Source organism: Pseudophryne corroboree, chromosome 4, assembly GCF_028390025.1.
Source record: "Pseudophryne corroboree isolate aPseCor3 chromosome 4, aPseCor3.hap2, whole genome shotgun sequence".
Lineage (NCBI taxonomy): Eukaryota > Metazoa > Chordata > Amphibia > Anura > Myobatrachidae > Pseudophryne > Pseudophryne corroboree.
In genome coordinates, this window is record NC_086447.1 from 598161417 (window position 1) to 598181996 (window position 20580).

The window sequence follows — 20580 nt, forward strand, 5'->3', positions numbered from 1 at the left end:
GGCTGTAAAAATATAGGAGTGACGTTAAAATAATATTACACTGGCCCTGTATGCTGTAAAATCTCAGGGGTGCAGTAAAATCAATGTACACTTACTCTGTCTTGTATGCTTTTAAAATTCTGGGGTACAGTGAAAATAAATGTACACTGGCCCTGTATGCTGTATAAATTCAGGGGTGCAGTGAAAATAAATGTACACTGGCCCTGTCTTGTATGCTATAGTAATTCTAGGGAGCAATGACAATCAATGTACACTGGCACTGTCTTGTATGCTGTAATAATTCTAGGGTGCAGTGAACATAAATGTACACTGACCCTGTATGCTGTAAAAATTCAGAGGTGCTGTAGTTAAAATAAAAGTACACTGGTATTGTATGCTGTAAAAATGCAGGGGTGCAGTGAATATAAATGTACACTGGCTTTGTCTTGCGTGCTGTAAAATTACAGGGGTGTTGTGAAAATACAGGGGTGCTGGCACTGTCCGCGGTTACGATGTCTAGGCCTGACCTTCACAACACTGTATGGGAAGTGGAGGCTCATACCACTATTTGCATGCCCCCTGCATGTGCTGGGAGGAGCACCACCAGTCCAGTTGCTGATATTGAGATTGAGGATGTCACTGTAGAAGTACACCAGGATGAGGAGGATATTGGTGTAGCTGGCGCTGCAGAGGAAGTTGACGATGAGGATTCTGATGGTGATGTGGTTTGTTTGAATAAGGCACCAGTGGAGACAGTTGATCAATGGGATGAAAAAGCCCATTGTCATGCCTGGGCAAAATACCAAAAAAGCCATCTCTTCGGTGTGGAATCATTTCTCCACAAATCCGGACAACATGTGTTAAGCCATCTGTTGCCTTTGTCAATCCATAATAAGTAGGGGTAAGGACGTTAACCACCTTGGAACATCTTCCCTTTACCTGCAGCGCATTCATCATAAGTCATTGTCAAGTTCAGAAACTTTGGGTAATAGTTTAAGCAGTCAACTGACACCTAAATGATGTGGTTTGTTTGTTTGAATAGTATTTCTCTGTGAGGATAAGGATGTAAACACTGAATGGGGGGGGGGGGGATCTGTAGATGAGGACGACATCTTGCCACTGTAGAGCCAGTTTGTGCAAGGAGAGATTAAATGCTTCTTTTTTGGTGGGAGCCCAAACAAACCAATCATTTCAGCCACAGCTGTGTTGCAGACCCTGTCGCTGAAATGATTGGTTTGTTAAAGTGTGCATGTCCTGTTTATACAACATAAGGGTGGGTGGGAGGACAATTCCATCATGCACGTCTTTTCTTTGCTACATCATTCCAGGGGTGCTGCCCTATGTGGGGTGCTTCCCCTCTGCCCTATCAGTTCAAGGGTGCTGCCCCACTGCCGTTTAAGTCCAGGGGTGCTGTTGCCTTTCTGCTATGCTGTGTAATTCTCTAGGGGTGCTGCCTATGCTGTATAAATCCAGGGGTGCTGCCGTAAAATTTCAGGGGTGCTGATGTACTTGATCATAGGTTTCAATGAAAGCCAAGATCAGATATAAAACAAGCTTCAACATCACAAATAGATTTGTGAAAACTAGCCGCAAAGGTGGAAATGGAAACTGCTGAAGTGTTTTTAAATAAAGTGGGGAGAAACCACATTTGTGGCCAAAGTCACTGTGACTCATAAGAGACTGAGGGCCTAATTCAGACCAGATCACTGCTGTGCATTTTTACACAGCAGCCGACCAGGTCTGAACTGCGCATTCACTGGAGCCGCAGTGCGCCGGCGCATGCCTGACAGCCGAAGGCCATCTCAGCCCTGCGATCACCTCTGCCTGTTGACAGGCAGAGGTGGTCGCTGGCTCAGAGGGGTTGGGCCGGCGGCGTTTGGCCGCCTGACTGGACCTGTGGGGGGTGGGCCGTGGTGGCTGCATGATGTCACACACAGCCGCTGTGACCCAGACAGTGCCGAGTAGCTCCCTGCCAGCACGCAGGAACTGCGCTGGTAGGGAGCTACTCGTCAAGTACTAAAGCATTCCCACTGTGCGATGCTTTTGTACTTGTGCGGAGGGACAGAGCCAGACATGCATAGGGGACTAGCCTTGTGCTCAGGGTCCCCCCACATGTCTGAGAAACTGATCGTAGCCATGCAAAATTTTGCACGGCTACGACCAAGTCTGAATTAGGCCCTGAATCATAATCCTGCACAACTGCCGGAGAGGTAAAAGCGAGATTTTCTGCCAGACCATTAGAGAGAGGTTCTTCTCAATTATTTCATATTAGGAACTCACTCAAATGAATGGCTCCAATTAGTCAACCTTAATTTTGATTTATTATTGATGTTTCACATTTTGGAATTATTTTTTTTAGAAGATGCGCATTTGTCGTGCAGGGATCTTCTTTTCCTAAGGGCTGCGTAGGGTTATTGCAAGACCTCGCGGCAGTGGCGGAACTAGCGAGCGGTGGGTCCAGGTGCGACAAAATGCTTTGTGCCCCCCCATCCCACCCCCTCACCCCTGGAGAGGATCTGGTGAGGGGGACCTGCTCAGGGAAGTGGATACCTAGCAACAGTGCCGTAACTAGACATTTTAGCACTGTGTGCAAGAAACGGCATCGGAGCCCCACCCCTGCATGCAAAACAGGGGCAGTGCGCGCCGTAGGCGCGTGCAAAAATACATAGGGGCGTGGCTTCGTGGGGAAGGGGTGTGGCCACAAAATAATACCAATTCATAAAACGGTGCACAGTAGTCTCCATTATTCAAATTACGCCGCACAGTAGCACCACTACACCAGGCAGAGACCCTTTTACACCTTACAGCAGACAGATTCCCCTTTTTACACATTACGGCAGACAGCGTCCCCTTTTTACACATTATGACAGAAAGCGTCCCCCTTTTTACACATAACGCAGATAGCGTGCCGTTTTTACACATAGAGGCAGACAGCGTCCCCTTTTTACACATAATGGCAGACAGCGTGCCCTTGTTACACATTACAGCAGACAGCGTCCCCCTTTTTACACATTACGGCAGACAGCGTGCCCTTTTTACACATCACGGCAGGCAGATTCCCCCTTTTTACACATTACGCCAGGCAGATTCCCCCTTTTTACACATTGCGGCAGACAGCGTCCCCTTTTTACACATCACGGCAGGCAGATCCCCCTTTTTTACACATTACGGCAGACAGTCCCCCTTTTTGGAAAGAAAGAAAGAAAGAAAGAAAGAAAGAAAGAAAGAGAAAAAGAATTATACTTACCCTCTCCGCTGGCTCAGGCTCCTCGGCGCAGCTTCTGGCAGAGATCCCAGGCAGGAGAGAAGGAGGAGGAGGGAGCCGCAGCAGCGCTGTGTTATTGGTGGAGGTGCTGCTGCTGCTGTCCCTCTGCTTCACTATAGGCTGTTCTCCGCCGCTGTGAATGCTGGGATGTGCTTCACAGCGGCAGAGGGCAGCCTATAGTGAAGCAGAGGGACAGCAGCAGCGCCTCAATCAGTAACAAAGCGCTGCTGCGGCCAGGGCCGGTGCAAGGTTTCTTGACACCCTAGGCAAAACTTTAGCCTGCTCCCCCCCCTGCATGCTTACATAGTGGTACGTGGTGGATGCCGTACATGCAGGAGTCTGCAATTGTGGGGGTGGGGGCTAGCTGGCGACATGCGGGAGTCTGCAATCGCTGAAGGGGTGGTGGTCAAAAACACGCCTGAGACTGAAATCGCAAGGTGTGTGTGTGTGTGGGGGGGGGGGGGAGGAGGATGTGGGTCTATTCATGATGCAGTGTAAACAGTGGAGAAGTTGCCTATGGCAACCAATCAGTGTTGAGGTAACATTTATAAAGTGTATTCTATGCAATTATATAAGCTGATTGGTTGCCATGGGCAACTTCTTCACTGACTTACTTCTCCACACTTTTCACTGCTTCATGAATAGACCCCACAGAAATGTGAAAAGAGAGAGGGTGATCGGGTGAGTGTTAGAGACGGTGGGTGACAGAAAAGTCAGTAGGTGACAGGGAGAGGGTGACAGGAGAGAGAGCGGACGGGAAAAGGGTAACAGCAGGGAGAGGCAGTGGGAGAAGGGTAGAGAGTGAAGCTAGGGACAGGCAGTGACCAGTGAGTGGAGGAAGGTGACAAGCAGAGGGTGAAAACAGGGGGTGACATTGAGAGGGTGAGAGTCACTGGGTAACAAGCGAGAGAGGTGATGGGGAAATGGTGAACAACAGGAAGAGTGTAATAGAAGAGAGGTGACGGAGTGAGGGCAATACCCCTTTTACACCGCCAGCATATAACACGGATTATTGCACTTGAAGGTGCATAACCCGTGTTGCTGGCTGGTGTAAAAGGTTCGAGTTGGAATAATCCGGGTCGAGTGACCCGGTATTCCAACTCGGGTGGTTTGCAGGGTTGAACACGTGTTCAACTCGGCAAACTTTGCAGTGTACAGTGAATGTGCGGGCGGCGCTTGGAGATCATGTGATCTCCAAGTGCCACCCCCGCCGCGTCACTGGCAATATGCCGGGTTGGCGAGTGCAGTGGGAAAGGGAGCTGACGCAGGGCGCAGCCGGGTAGCACACGTGTCAGGCTCCCGGCTGCGACCCGCGCTGTTGGTCTAAAAGCGGTATAAGAGTCAGTGAGTGATAGGGAGAGGGTCTCAGGAGAGAGGTGACGGGCGGGGAGAGGCAGTGGGTGATAGGCAGTGGGAAACTGCATTAATTAAAAAACAAAAACACATTAATATGCCACTCCCCCATACAAATTTTTTATATACCGTCCCCCCCTCCCCTGCACACATTAATATACCCCCCCTCCGCTGCACACACTAATATACCACCCCCCCTCCGCTGCACACACTAATATACCACCACCCCCTCCGCTGCACACACTAATATACCACCCCCCCTCCGCTGCACACACTAATATACCACCCCCCCTCCGCTGCACACACTAATATACCCCCCTCCGCTGCACACACTAATATACCCCCCTCCGCTGCACACACTAATATACCCCCCTCCGCTGCACACATTAATATACCCCCCTCCGCTGCACACACTAATATACCACCCCCCTCCGCTGCACACATTAATATACCACCCCCCTCCGCTGCACACATTAATATACCCCCTCCGCTGGACACATTAATATACCCCCTTCCGCTGCACACATTAATATACCCCCCTCCGCTGCACACATTAATATACCCCCCTCCGCTGCACACACTAATATACCCCCCTCCGCTGCACACACTAATATACCCCCCTCCGCTGCACACACTAATATACCACCCCCCTCCCATGCACACACTAATATACCCCCCTGCACACACTAATATACCACCCCCCCTCCCCTGCACACACTAATATACCACCCCCCCTCCCCTGAACACATTAATATACCACCCCCCCTCACCTGCACACATTAATATACCACCCCCCCTACCCTGCACACACTAATATACAACCCCCCCTGCACACATTAATATACCCCCCTCCCCAGCACACACTAATATACCCCCCCTGCACACACTAATATACCACCCCCTCCCCTGCACACACTAATATACCCCCCTCCGCTGCACACACTAATATACCCCCCTCCGCTGCACACATTAATATACCCCCCTCCGCTGCACACACTAATATACCACCCCCCTCCGCTGCACACACTAATATACCACCCCCCTCCGCTGCACACACTAATATACCACCCCCCTCCGCTGCACACATTAATATACCCCCTCCGCTGGACACATTAATATACCCCCTTCCGCTGCACACACTAATATACCCCCCTCCGCTGCACACACTAATATACCCCCCTCCGCTGCACACACTAATATACCCCCCTCCGCTGCACACATTAATATACCCCCCTCCGCTGCACACACTAATATACCACCCCCCTCCGCTGCACACATTAATATACCACCCCCCTCCGCTGCACACATTAATATACCCCCTCCGCTGGACACATTAATATACCCCCTTCCGCTGCACACATTAATATACCCCCCTCCGCTGCACACATCAATATACCCCCCTCCGCTGCACACACTAATATACCCCCCTCCGCTGCACACACTAATATACCCCCCTCCGCTGCACACACTAATATACCACCCCCCCTCCCATGCACACACTAATATACCCCCCTGCACACACTAATATACCACCCCCCCTCCCCTGCACACACTAATATACCACCCCCCCTCCCCTGAACACATTAATATACCACCCCCCCTCACCTGCACACATTAATATACCACCCCCCCTACCCTGCACACACTAATATACAACCCCCCCTGCACACATTAATATACCCCCCTCCCCAGCACACACTAATATACCCCCCCTGCACACACTAATATACCACCCCCTCCCCTGCACACACTAATATACCCCCCTCCGCTGCACACACTAATATACCCCCCTCCGCTGCACACATTAATATACCCCCCTCCGCTGCACACACTAATATACCACCCCCCTCCGCTGCACACACTAATATACCACCCCCCTCCGCTGCACACACTAATATACCACCCCCCTCCGCTGCACACATTAATATACCCCCTCCGCTGGACACATTAATATACCCCCTTCCGCTGCACACATTAATATACCCCCCTCCGCTGCACACATTAATATACCCCCCTCCGCTGCACACACTAATATACCCCCCTCCGCTGCACACACTAATATACCCCCCTCCGCTGCACACACTAATATACCCCCCTCCGCTGCACACACTAATATACCACCCCCCCTCCCATGCACACACTAATATACCCCCCTGCACACACTAATATACCACCCCCCCTCCCCTGCACACACTAATATACCACCCCCCCGACCCTGAACACATTAATATACCACCACCCCTCACCTGCACACATTAATATACCACCCCCCCTACCCTGCACACACTAATATACAACCCCCCCTGCACACATTAATATACCCCCCTCCCCAGCACACACTAATATACCCCCCTGCACACACTAATATACCACCCCCTCCCCTGCGCACACTAATATACCCCCCCCTGCACACACTAATATACCACCCCCCTCCCCAGCACACACTAATATACCCCCCCTGCACACACTAATATACCACCCCCTCCCCTGCACACATTAATATACCCCCCCTGCACACACTAATATACCACCCCCCTCCCCAGCACACACTAATATACCCCCCCTGCACACACTAATATACCACCCCCTCCCCTGCACACATTAATATACCCCCCCTGCACACACTAATATACCACCCCCCTCCCCAGCACACACTAATATACCCCCCCTGCACACACTAATATACCACCCCCTCCCCTGCACACAGTAAAATTACCAGTTTCCCTCATTAGCAGCAGAATGTACCTGAGTCTGTGCTCCCCCGTATGGTATGGCTTTCTGATAGACCTGCTGCTGGGCTGCTGCTCCTCACGTCTGAAGGCTCCTCTCCTCTCTCACAGTCACATGTGCACCACGTGACTTCCTGTTCCTGTCCATGCAGGAAGCAAACTCAGCAGAGCGTCGGCTTCTGTATGAGCACACTGCAGCATGTGGCTGCAAAGGGAAAATAAAAGTGCCCTGGCCCTGGGGGTGGGGGGGTGGTAAGGGTGCAGGCAACATGCCTGAGCCCTCAAGTGAATATGTGAGGCGCTATCACGGAGGTGGGGGGGCGACAGATTTGTAGAGACAGCATTTTCTCATCAGTGTGTTCTGCCGCCCTCCAGTGGCCGGCGCTCATAGGCAGCTGCCTAAAGCTGCCTAGTGATAGCGCCGGCCCTGGCTGCGGCTCCCTCCTCCACCTCCCTCCTCCTCCTTCCCCTGTACCGCTGCGCTCCTCTCCTCTCTCTCTGGGCGGCTGTGTACTGCGGGCAGCGGTTGCCCGCAGCACACAGCGGCATGTAATGAGTCAGTTTGACTCATTACATGCTTTGGGCCCCTGGACAGAGGCGGGACCCAGTGCAACGCACTGGTTGCACTGGCGGTTGTTCTTCTAACACCGCGAGGCAGAGGTGGAACTGAGTTTCAGTGATCTTGCACTGCTTCAGCTTTCCATTGCACTGCAGCCTTAAATAGGCCAGGAGCTCCTCTGAGGCACAAACAGTTACTGAATAAGGCCCAGTATGGAGTCTCATGGTGGCTTACAGCCAAGAAGATGTCTGGCTTGGCAGGCTGAGGCATGCTGGTGACACAGAGGTTAGCATTGCTTCCTCGCATAGTCCTACTTATAGTATGAAATGAGTTTGGACTGTAGAGTGGTAAGCTCCACTAGGGCAGGGGCTCAATAACAAAAAAATGTACTGCACAGTCGTGCTTAGTACTTTACCGAACCCACCCGAACTCAACTTGCCCCATCCATGGCTGTTGTGGGGGCTCAGAAGGGGCTGCTAAAACATCTAAGGGGCTGCTCTATTTAAAAATAAAATATGAATAAAATAAACAAGGCACACAGGTATGCTCACATGCGTGTAATTGGGACGCACAGGTATGCTCACATGCGTGTAACTGGGAGCTGTAAAAAAACAAAAATAAGGCATCTGCCACAAAATATGTAAATAAAAATGCAATAAAAAAAATGGAAAAAAAGAAACCGACAAGATTTTCACAAAATTAGTCTCCAGACTCCGTGGAGGGGAAAATATCCAACCTTGATCCTGTGTTATAAACCAGTTTATTTGTATCTCAGCATTAAATCCGAGATTATCTTAATCTCTGAAAATGCAGAAGGGGTACAATTTTGGAGGCTTTGGCCACTAGTTTTTAGTTTGTCCAGTAACGTGGTAATTATACCATTATACAGTATATTTGCTTGGTTGAAGTGTTTTCTGTTCCACACCAATATAGGAGTGGAGGTGAAATCCTGTGTGTTGTTCCTGATTGCGTGTGCCTCTCTAATTTTTAATCACCTTCTTGACACTGTCCTCTTCCTCTTGCCTCTTCTCATAATGTGAAAAGTCATCAAATATGGAGGTGGTATGTTTGTAGCTAGCTATGATTCAGAGAACTTAGCAAGCTTTTTCAAGGGGGACTACCTGTCGCTTAAATGATGGGTTTATTAAACTGTGCATGTCCTGTTTAAACAACATAAGGGTCTTGAACCTCTTTTTTTTTTTGTATTGTGTGCTCTTTGGGGCCTAGTTTTTAAAACTGCCATCCTGTCTGCCACAGCAGTGCCACTCCTAGATGGGCCAGGTGTTTGTGTTGCCCACTTGTGTCGCTTAGCTTAGTCATCCAGCTACCTCGTTGCACCTCTTTTTTTCTTTGCATTACGGGCTCTTTGGGGCCTAGTTTTTAAAACTGCCATCCTGTCTGCCACTGCAGTGCCACTCCTAGATGGGCCAGGTGTTAGCGCCGCCCCCTTGTGTCGCTTAGCTTAGCCATCCAGCTACCTTGATGCAACCTTTTGGCCTAAAAACAATATTGTGAGATGTGAGGTGCTCAGAATAGACTGGAAAGGAATGGACATGAATGTTATTGAGGTTAATAATAATACCGTAGGATCAAAATTACCCCAAAATTCTGTGATTTTAGCTGTGCTTATGTTTGGTTGTTTTTAAAAAAATCATCCAGATCCAAAACCAAAACCTGAAAGGGTGGTTTTGGCAAAACCAATCCAAAACATAAGCGGGGATCTAGATCCAAAACCAAAACACAAAACTCGAAAAGTGTCCGCCGCACAGCTCTAAAAAATATACAGAATTTACCTTTTAAAAATAAAACATAATAATAGTGTTCATTGCATCATTGTAAAAGGCTATATTGTAATATGAGACACAGATGTAACCACTCTCATCGTACCTGCAGCACTGCCACATTGGCATACATACTTCGTCAAGCCATAGCTGCGATTTCGCACACTGAGCTGCAACTAGGTATGCTGCCCATTCATCCCTATTCTAGCCGTTGCAGCTTTGCCACAGATAAGATGCTCGGTGGCAAAGCTGAACGTGGCTACCTCTGTATGATGTGTACATTGCATATGGAGTTATAGATGAAAAAGTTATCAAGGCTTTATCATATATAGAATCTGTCTGAGGACCTTTCATTTAAGATTATACTTTCATTTAAAAAGTCTCAATACAAAAAAAGAAAAAGAAAAAAAGATTTAGAGCCAGATTCAATTAGCCACAGAAGGAAAAGTGCTTGTTGGCTTAGATTTTTATGCCTGGAGCTATTCAATTACAAGCCCTTATCCTTGCACAAATCCCCGTTAACCTATAGATTTAGGGATATGTACCCGAAGCTATGAGTTAACTCTTTCATGGCATCAACAATAAGGTTACAAATATCTACTTCGAGTTAAAGCCCATTGTGCATGAAGATGTCAGTGGATATGCAAGCAAACAGTATACTTAAATTACACAAATTTCCAAGGATGGCAGAAGTCCTCACTATACAAAGTAAACAGAAATATCAGATGACAGTAGTTCCAGGAGTATAGCAGTTCAGGATTCCATAAGTACCAGTAGTATAGAATACCAGAAGTAAAACCATTCACAGAAACCAAGGGGTCTATTTACTAAGCCTTGAGTGGGGATAAAGTGGACGGATATAAAATAACAGCCAATCAGCTTCCATGTTACAGGCTGTGCTTGAAAAATGACAGGAGCTGGTTGGCTGGTACTTTATCTCCGTCTACTTTATCTCCGTCTACTTTATCTCCATTCAAGGCTTAGTAAATAGACTCCTAAGTACCCAAAGAGTACAGAATGCCAGAAGTACCTGGAGTACAGGATTTCAGGAGTACACAGAGACAGGAGTACACAATGCCAGAATACCAGGAGTACACAGTAAACAGGAATACATAATGCCAGAAGTACTGGGAGTACACAGAAAACAGGAGTAAACAGTACCAGAAGTACCAGGAGTACACAAAGACAGGAGCACACAATGCCAGAATACCAGGAGTACAGACAACAGGAGTACACAATGCCAGAAGTACCGGGATTATACAAAGACAGGAGCACACAATGCCAGACTACCAAGAGAACAGGAGTACACAATACCAGAAGTACCAGGAGTTTACAGAGGAGTATACAGTGTGGTAACAGAAATACACAGAGATACAAGAACAAAGGTAGAATACAATTATTGTGGATTCAGATCAAAATTTGATTGGGATTGTTAAATCAGGTTGTCCAACATGTTGGATTTCACAGATTGATTTGGGTTCTGTAGATTGCTAGTGTATGGTAAAACAACCAGCAGATTTGCAGACTGTTTCTAGTAAACGGATGAGTCTTTCAAGATTGGTACTGTAGATCTGTAATTGCTGGAAATTATCTGCAAATCACTGAAAAATATCTGTAATGTATGTGGGCAGATTGGTGGATCGGGGAATCTTTAAGTATGGGAAAATGTCAGATTCTAAAGATTGTTTTTTTGTGATTGCTGATGTACTTGTCTGGTTTTACTTTATTACTATAATAAATATTGTACATAAACAGGGGACGTGAGAAAATAAGCAGCTCCTTCAGTTTTCTTCAAATAAAATATTTGAATTAACTGTGTTATTGACCCTAAAACATAGGCCCTCATTCCGAGTTGTTCGCTCGTTCTTTTTCATCGCATCGCAGTGAAAATCCGCTTAGTACGCATGCGCAATATTCGCACTGCGACTGCGCCAAGTAACTTTACTATGAAGAAAGTATTTTTACTCACGGCTTTTTCTTCGCTCCGGCGATCGTAATGTGATTGACAGGAAATGGGTGTTACTGGGCGGAAACACGGCGTTTCAGGGGCGTGTGGCTGAAAACGCTACCGTTTCCGGAAAAAACGCAGGAGTGGCCGGGGAAACGGTGGGAGTGCCTGGGCGAACGCTGGGTGTGTTTGTGACGTCAACCAGGAACGACAAGCACTGAACTGATCGCACAGGCAGAGTAAGTCTGGAGCTACTCTGAAACTGCTAAGTAGTTAGTAATCGCAATATTGCGAATACATCGGTCGCAATTTTAAGAAGCTAAGATTCACTCCCAGTAGGCGGCGGCTTAGCGTGTGTAACTCTGCTAAATTCGCCTTGCGACCGATCAACTCGGAATGAGGGCCATAATTTACTGCACAAATCAAAAGAACTCTTGTAATCTAAGAAATGTGTTTTTTTATAGAGAGGTTGATGGCGATATAAAAGTGGAAATCCCTGAGGTAAGTATATATATATTTTGAATTAGAGATATTCCTGCACCAGATTATTTGATGATCAATATTATACAGGGAATATTATTAGAGTGATAATTTATGTTGACAAAACAAATGTTTCAACATAAAACACATATAAATGGTGCTGCTTATTGATTCAGTATACATGTACAAACTTAAAGGAGAAAAAAAAAGGAATCAACTTTTTATTAGAAGCACTCTTTCCCTTCAACAAGTAAATTAATTATTCTTTCTTAGAAATAACATTATTAATACTTTATTGATAACCTTATAAAATCAAGAAGAAGTTTCAATACCCATATGTGATGTAAATTTCTTTATTGTTATCACATATGATGTATTATATGTCCCCCTATTTCGAGGAGGTCATGTAGAGTGAATTATAAAATTGATAGAGACAGAATAAATTTGTTGTGAATAAATGTGGTTTAAAAGAAAGTGCTAGTATGCTGTCTTTATTCTGTAAATTAATCAAATACCAGTGATATTACAGATTGGTTTATGATTCTTCAAATGACCACTAACTGTTTTTTCCAAGGATATGTCTAGAGGGTTACAAATATAACAATGTTTGCATAATATTTGCAAGTTCTTCATTCAGTGATCAAAATATAACATTTGTTGCTCTATAGTGGTATGATAAGAATATTTAGAACAATACTGCAATGTGAGATATATTCCTGTTTTCAATAGCTGGATAATAATAAATCTTCCTACTTACTAGATGCTGGGTAATTCCAGCTGTTATTTAAGTTACTGTTCCATATTGCTGAATTATTCCAGCTATATTTGTCCAGAAATGGTGCCAGTATACAAATCTATATTCCTTACAAACTTTAATTAAATATGGAGCAGACTAAAAATGCTGCCATGTTGTTTCTTCCTCATATATCCAGATAACAATTTTAATGCCTATTCATACATGAATATAAGGCTCGTATTGCTCTGTATAGCATAGGTATGCATTCCCATGCTTATAAATGGTTTGTTCTTACAAACTGGATTTTATACGAGTTACCACTGTTTGGATGTTTTGATATTATTTAACAAATAAACCTCGGTCTAACTGGTGCCCCACATCACTCTCCTGATTGGGGAAATAAACCACAGTAGTCCGTGTGTCTCACATAAATGGTAGATCAGACCGGGACTAGTAGAAACAAGTTGGTAGTAAAACTTCCAATAATACTGTATGCTTAAGAATAATGTAGGAATTATAACATGACACTTGGAGATAAACCTTCCCTTCTCACATTCTCACATATATAGAGCCAGTGTTGGACAATTATGCTAAATTGTTGACCCTTCTTAACACCTCTTTATTGGATTATACTGTGATGTTACAGATTACTTTGTGATTCTTCAAATAACCACTGACTATTCTTGCCAGTGATATATGTAGAGGGTTATAAATGTAGCAATATTTGCATAGTGTTTACAGATTTTTTCATTCAGTGATCAAAGTGCAACATTTGTTGCTTTATAGTAGCATAATGAGGATATTTAGTACATCACTGCAATGTGAGATATATTCCTGCTCTCAAGTGCTGGATGATGATACAGCTCTATTACTGAATTATACCAGCTACATTTATCCAGGAATAGTGCCAGCATATATGTCTATATTCCTTACACACTTTAATTAAATATCAAGCAGACTAAAATGCTGCTATGTTAGTTATTGCTCATGTATCCAGATAACAGTTTTAATGCCTGTTCCTGCATGAGTATCAGGCTCGCATTACCCTAAACAGCACGGGTATACATTTCCATGCTTATTAATGACTTGTTTTTAATAGTGGATTTTATATGAGTTGCCACTGTTTAAATATGTGATATTTAGTGATAGGTAAATATTCCTTTGTCTATCTGGTACCCCAATTCACTCTCCTGACTGGGGAAATAAACCACAATAGTCTGTATGTCTCACATAAATAATAAATTAAACAGGGACTGTTAGAAATAACTATTAGATGGTAAAACTTCCCTTGATATGCTAAATAGTGGTGTAGGGATTAGAGCATGACACTAGGAGATAAGCCTCCCCTTCTCACATTATCAGATATATAAAGCCAGCGTTGGTCTATTATGTTAGATTGTTAACCCTTCTTAACACCTATTTGGTGAATTATACCATAAGAACTCACAGGATTTAATTATACATAATAACAGTACAGACAGCGCACAGCAATGCCCATGTCACTTTACTAAGCTTCGTCAGGGCTATAGTACACGGCGCCTGCCTCAGGAAGCGTATTAATACTTTTTTGGAGCCAATCAAAAGAGAGTGGAGTGGATTAAACCAATCAATAGATCTAACCAGAAATTCAAATCCCTGTCCGTTATGTTCAGTGAGTGGCTTTACAATGATCACTAACAACGGACAGCTGCAGCGCGTCTCCTCTCCCTGCCCATTGCCGCTCGATAAGCGGCTTGGTTAAGGCCACTGATCAATATCACCTGCGGCGCTAATGCTCTCCCAGCTAACTTGCCCGTCGTCCTGACCATGCCTAAACAGGTTAACTGCCCTGTAATCTGTTCAATTGGTAACTGCTAAAATCCCCCTGTTACTGGGGATAGTTCTTGGTCCTGCTGATATTATTAATGCATGTGCTTTAATGGGTCTGGGACTCAGGGTCGACAGCACATAGGTCGACACACCTTAGGTCGACACCAATTGGTCGACACACCTTAGGTCGACATGGACAAAAGGTCGACATGGAAAAAGGTCGACATGAGTTTTTTATGTTTTTTTTGGTGTCGTTTTCTTCGTAGAGTGACCGGGAACCCCAAGTAGTGCACCGCGTCCCCTCGCATGGCTCGCTTCGCTCGCCATGCTTCGGGCATGGTGCCTTCGCTTCGCTCGGCACACTTTACCGTTCCAATCGTAGTCCACGTGGATCGTTAAGTATGAAAAGTTTCAAAAAAAGAAAAAAATCGTGAAAAACGCATGTCGACCTTTTCCATGTCGACCTTGTTCCTGTCGACATTTTGTCCATGTCGACCTAAGGTGTGTCGACCAATTGGCGTCGACCTAAGGTGTGTCGACCTTTGTGCTGTCGACCTGGAGTCCGGATACCGTTTTAATATATAATAGAGGGAATTTGCATATTCTTGATAGCCTACACTGATTAACCCTTCACAACGATGTATTATTATAGATATTACAACAACATATAGTTTATATCTTCCATTATTTCTACATATTAGACAATGGACCATTGTGAATAAATAGTGAATAGTTTTCCCATATGAATAACATTTACACTGTAAATTGATTTCATAGACATGAGATTGTTGACCACTATTTAATATCGCTCGTTTGTAAATAAATAATTATTTTTAAGTGCTTATAAATGACAAATAAAAATTAAAATATCTACTGTGAAAAGTGAAAATAAAAATGAAAGTGGCAGTGCAAAAATTATTTTCAAATAAAACAAATGTGACAATTCAAACTGTGTAGCATTTTTATTCCATATACAGAATAATTTCAAATAATATTGTGATGAAGTGACCTGAATAAATATGTGACCCTATAAATGGTTTTGCTATAAAATAATGTGAATATACAGTGTTTACATTTAATCTACATAAAGTGATTGTGAAAAGAGCAACATTATAATAAAAATATTGCAAATGTGCATACAATGTGTGCTGTTTGGGCAATTCTATCATGGTCACCTTAATCACATTCCTTATAGTTTGTTCCATTAAAAAGTGTATATAAATTAATTATTGAGTATTGACCTCCTTTGTGCCTCATTTATTTAAAGTGTAGTCCTAGTGCATTTTAGGTCACAAACCCACGCATCCAAATTGAATTCAATATCTTCAAACAAGATGTACAATACCAAACAATGGTAACAACTGAGAAACATTTATTGTATGGTATCAATATCTCCAGTTACGGGAAAATCATTCCATTCAAAAACTAGTCCTTTAGAGTTTAAGTGCTAGCACTATCCATACTGCTATGCCCTCGAATTCTAATGCAGGTAAGTATCTAGCAATTGCCTATACTAGTAAATTACAGTATGTAGAGGTCCAAATCCTTATCAGGTAAGTATAATATATCGTATTCATACAATTGCATATGTATCGGACATCCATGGTAAAAAGGGAGGGGGAAAAGGAATTGTATTATACTTACCTGATAAGGATTTGGACCTCTACATACTGTAATTTACTGGTATAGGCAATTGCTAGATACTTACCTGCATTAGAATTCGAGGGCATAGCAGTATGGATAGTGCTTGCACTTAAACTCTAAAGGACTAGTATTTGAATGGGATGATTTCCCCGTAACTGGAGATATTGATACCATACAATAAATGTTTCTCAGTTGCTACCATTATTTGGTATTGTACATCTTGTTTGAAGATATTGAATTCAATTTGGATGTGTGGGTTTGTGACCTAAAATGCACTAGGACTACACTTCAAATAAATGAGGCACAAAGGAGGTCAATACTCAATAATTAATTTATATACACTTTTTAATGGAACAAACTATAAGGAATTTGATTAAGGTGACCATTATGGAATTGCCCAAACAGCACACATTGGGGGTCATTCCGAGTTGTTCGCACGTTGCTGATTTTCGCTATGCTGCGATTTGTTGCAAAATGCGCATGCGCAAGGCATGCAGGGTGCATGCGCTTAGTTATTTAACTAAAATCTTAGTAGATTTGCTGTAGATCCTGCGGTGCTTTTCAGTCGCTCTGCTGATCGGTGAGTGATTCACAGGAAAGGGGCATTTCTGGGTGGTAACTGAGCGTTTTCCGGGAGTGTGCTAAAAAACGCAGGCGCGACAGGGAAAAACGCGGGAGTGTCTGGAGAAACGGGGGAGTGGCTGGCTGAATGCTGGGTGTGTTTGTGACGTCAAACCAGGAACTAAACGGACTGAGCTGATCGCAATCTAGGAGTAGGTCTGGAGCTACTCAGAAACTGCAAAGAATTATTTAGTAGCAGTTCTGCTAATCTTTCGTTCGCAATTCTGCTAAACTAAGATACACTCCCAGAGGGCGGCGGCCTAGCGTGTGCAATGCTGCTAAAAGCAGCTAGTGTGCGAACAACTCGGAATGAGGGCCATTTTATGCACATTTGCAATATTTGTATTATAATGTTGCTTTTTTCACAATCACTTTATGTAGATTAAATTTAAACACTGTATATTCACATTATTTTATAGCAAAACCATTTATAGGGTCACATATTTATTCAGGTCACTTCATCACAATATTATTTTAAATTATTCTGTATATGGAATAAAAATGCTACACAGTTTGAATTGTCACATTTGTTTTATTTGAAAATAATTTTTGCACTGCCACTTTCATTTTTATTTTCACTTTTCACAGTAGATATTTTAATTTTTATTTGTCATTTATAAGCACTTAAAAATAATTATTTATTTACAAACGAGCGATATTAAATAGTGGTCAACAATCTCATGTCTATGAAATCAATTTACAGTGTAAATATTATTCATATGGGAAAACTATTCACTATTTATTCACAATGGTCCATTGTCTAATATGTAGAAATAATGGAAGATATAAACTATATGTTGTTGTAATATCTATAATAATACATCGTTGTGAAGGGTTAATCAGTGTAGGCTATCAAGAATATGCAAATTCCCTCTATTATATATTAAAACACATGCATTAATAATATCAGCAGGACCAAGAACTATCCCCAGTAACAGGGGGATTTTAGCAGTTACCAATTGAACAGATTACAGGGCAGTTAACCTGTTTAGGCATGGTCAGGTAATATAATATGCTTGACGGGCAAGTTAGCTGGGAGAACATTAGCACCGCAGGTGATATTGATCAGTGGCCTTAACCAAGCCGCTTATCGAGCGGCAATGGGCAGGGAGAGGAGACGCGCTGCAGCTGTCCGTTGTTAGTGATCATTGTAAAGCCACTCACTGAACATAACGGACAGGGATTTGAATTTCTGGTTAGATCTATTGATTGGTTTAATCCACTCCACTCTCTTTTGATTGGCTCCAAAAAAGTATTAATATGCTTCCTGAGGCGGGCGCCGTGTACTATAGCCCTGACAAAGCTTAGTAAAGTGAAATGGGCATTGCTGTGCGCTGTCTGTACTGTTATCATGTGTAATTAAATCCTGTGTGTTCTTATGGTATAATTCACCATATAGGTGTTATGAAGCAGAGGCAGAACTCTGGGAGGCAACAGAGTCATCTACCACCGGGCTCCTGCTCTGAAGGGGGCACCTCTCCTCCCATTCTGTGACACCATGAATTAAGTTAATTAGTCGCTGTCGCTGTCTTTTCAGTGGCAGAATTCCTCACTGGTCCCTGCACCTTACAGATCACACCCTCTTTATTATATACATTTTACAAGTGTCACCCCCAGTATTAGAAACCACAACCTATTACACTGGAAGCAGACACCTTACTGATGAAGCTGTTTGCTTCTGTATAGGAAATATGAGAATTTTAACTATATGAAGATACTTCTCTGACAATTACACGTAACTTCATATAGTTAGAATTCTCATGCTTCCTCTACAGGAGCAAATAACTCCATCAGTAAAGTGTCTGCTGTCAGTGCAACAGGTCATGGGTTCTAATCCGGGGTATGACTGCTAAGAAATGTGTGATTTAAAATAAAAGACAATTAAATGTATAAATATAGTATATTAAAAAAAATTTCAGAACACTCTAAACACACACACACACATATTTATCTTGATATAGGAAATAGGCGGGCACCAATATTTATCTTGCCTCCGGGCAACTGGGACAAACTTACGCCACTGTTATGAAGGGTTAACAATCTGACATAATAGACCAACGCTGGCTTTATATATGTGATAATGTGAGAAGGGGAGGCTTATCTCCTAGTGTCATGCTCTGTCTAATCCCTACACCACTATTTAGCATATCAAGGGAAGTTTTACCATCTAATAGTTATTTCTAACAGTCCCTGCTTAATTTATTATTTATGTGAGACATACAGACTATTGTGGTTTATTTCCCCAGTCAGGAGAGTGAATTGGGGTACCAGATAGACTAAATATCACATATTTAAACAGTGGCAACTCATATAAAATCCACTATTAAAAACAAGTCATTAATAAGCATGGAAATGTATACCCGTGCTGTTTAGGGTAATGCGAGCCTGATACTCATGCAGGAACAGGCATTAAAACTGTTATCTGGATACATGAGCAATAACTAACATAGCAGCATTTTAGTCTGCTTGATATTTAATTAAAGTGTGTAAGGAATATAGACATATATGCTGGCACTATTCCTGGATAAATGTAGCTGGTATAATTCAGTAATAGAGCTGTATCATCATCCAGTACTTGAGAGCAGGAATATATCTCACATTGCAGTGATGTACTAAATATCCTCATTATGCTACTATAAAGCAACAAATGTAGCACTTTGATCACTGAATGAAAAATCTGTAAACACTATGAAAATATTGCTACATTTATAACCCTCTAAAGTCTACATATATCACTGGCAAGAATAGTCAGTGGTTATTTGAAGAATCACAAAGTAATCTGTAACATCACAGTATAATCCAATAAAGAGGTGATAAGAAGGGTTAACAATTTAGCATAATTGTCCAACACTGGCTCTATATATGTGAGAATGTGAGAAGGGAAGGTTTATCTCCAAGTGTCATGTTATAATTCCTACATTATTCTTAAACATACAGTATTATTGGAAGTTTTACTACCAACTTGTTTCTAATAGTCCCAGTGTGATCTACCATTTATGTGAGACACACGGACTACTGTGGTTTATTTCCCCAATCAGGAGAGTGATGTGGGGCACCAGTTAGACCGAGGTTTATTTGTTAAATAATATCAAAACATCCAAACAGTGGTAACTCGTATAAAATCCAGTTTGTAAGAACAAACCATTTATAAGCATGGGAATGCATACCTATGCTATACAGAGCAATACGAGCCTTATATTCATGTATGAATAGGCATTAAAATTGTTATCTGGATATATGAGGAAGAAACAACATGGCGGCATTTTTAGTCTGCTCCATATTTAATTAAAGTTCGTAAGGAATATAGATTTGTATACTGGCACCATTTCTGGACAAATATAGCTGGAATAATTCAGTAATATAGAACAGTAACTTAAATAACAGCTGGAATTGCCCAGCATCTAGAAAGTAGGAAGATTTATTATTATCCAGCTATTAAAAACAGGAATATATCTCACATTCAGTGTTGTTCTAAATATTCTCATCATATCAATATAGAGCAACAAATGTTATATTTTGATCACTGAATGAAGAACTTGCAAATATTATGCAAACATTGTTATATTTGTAACCCTCTAGACATATCCTTGGAAAAAAACAGTTAGTGGTCATTTGAAGAATTATAAACCAATCTGTAATATCACAGGTACTTGATTAATTTACAGAATAAAGACAG

The 20580-nt window shown here is 43.0% G+C and overlaps 1 protein-coding gene across 1 annotated transcript in view; it reads left to right on the forward strand.

Annotated features, from left to right (window-relative positions):
• The window catches only part of CAPN9 (calpain 9), a 283180-nt gene that overhangs the window by 199052 nt on the left and 63548 nt on the right, over positions 1-20580 (forward strand). The window contains exon 12 of the mRNA XM_063917552.1: positions 12079-12115. Coding sequence (XP_063773622.1) covers positions 12079-12115 — 37 coding nt within the window. The remainder of the gene's footprint in view (positions 1-12078; positions 12116-20580) is intronic.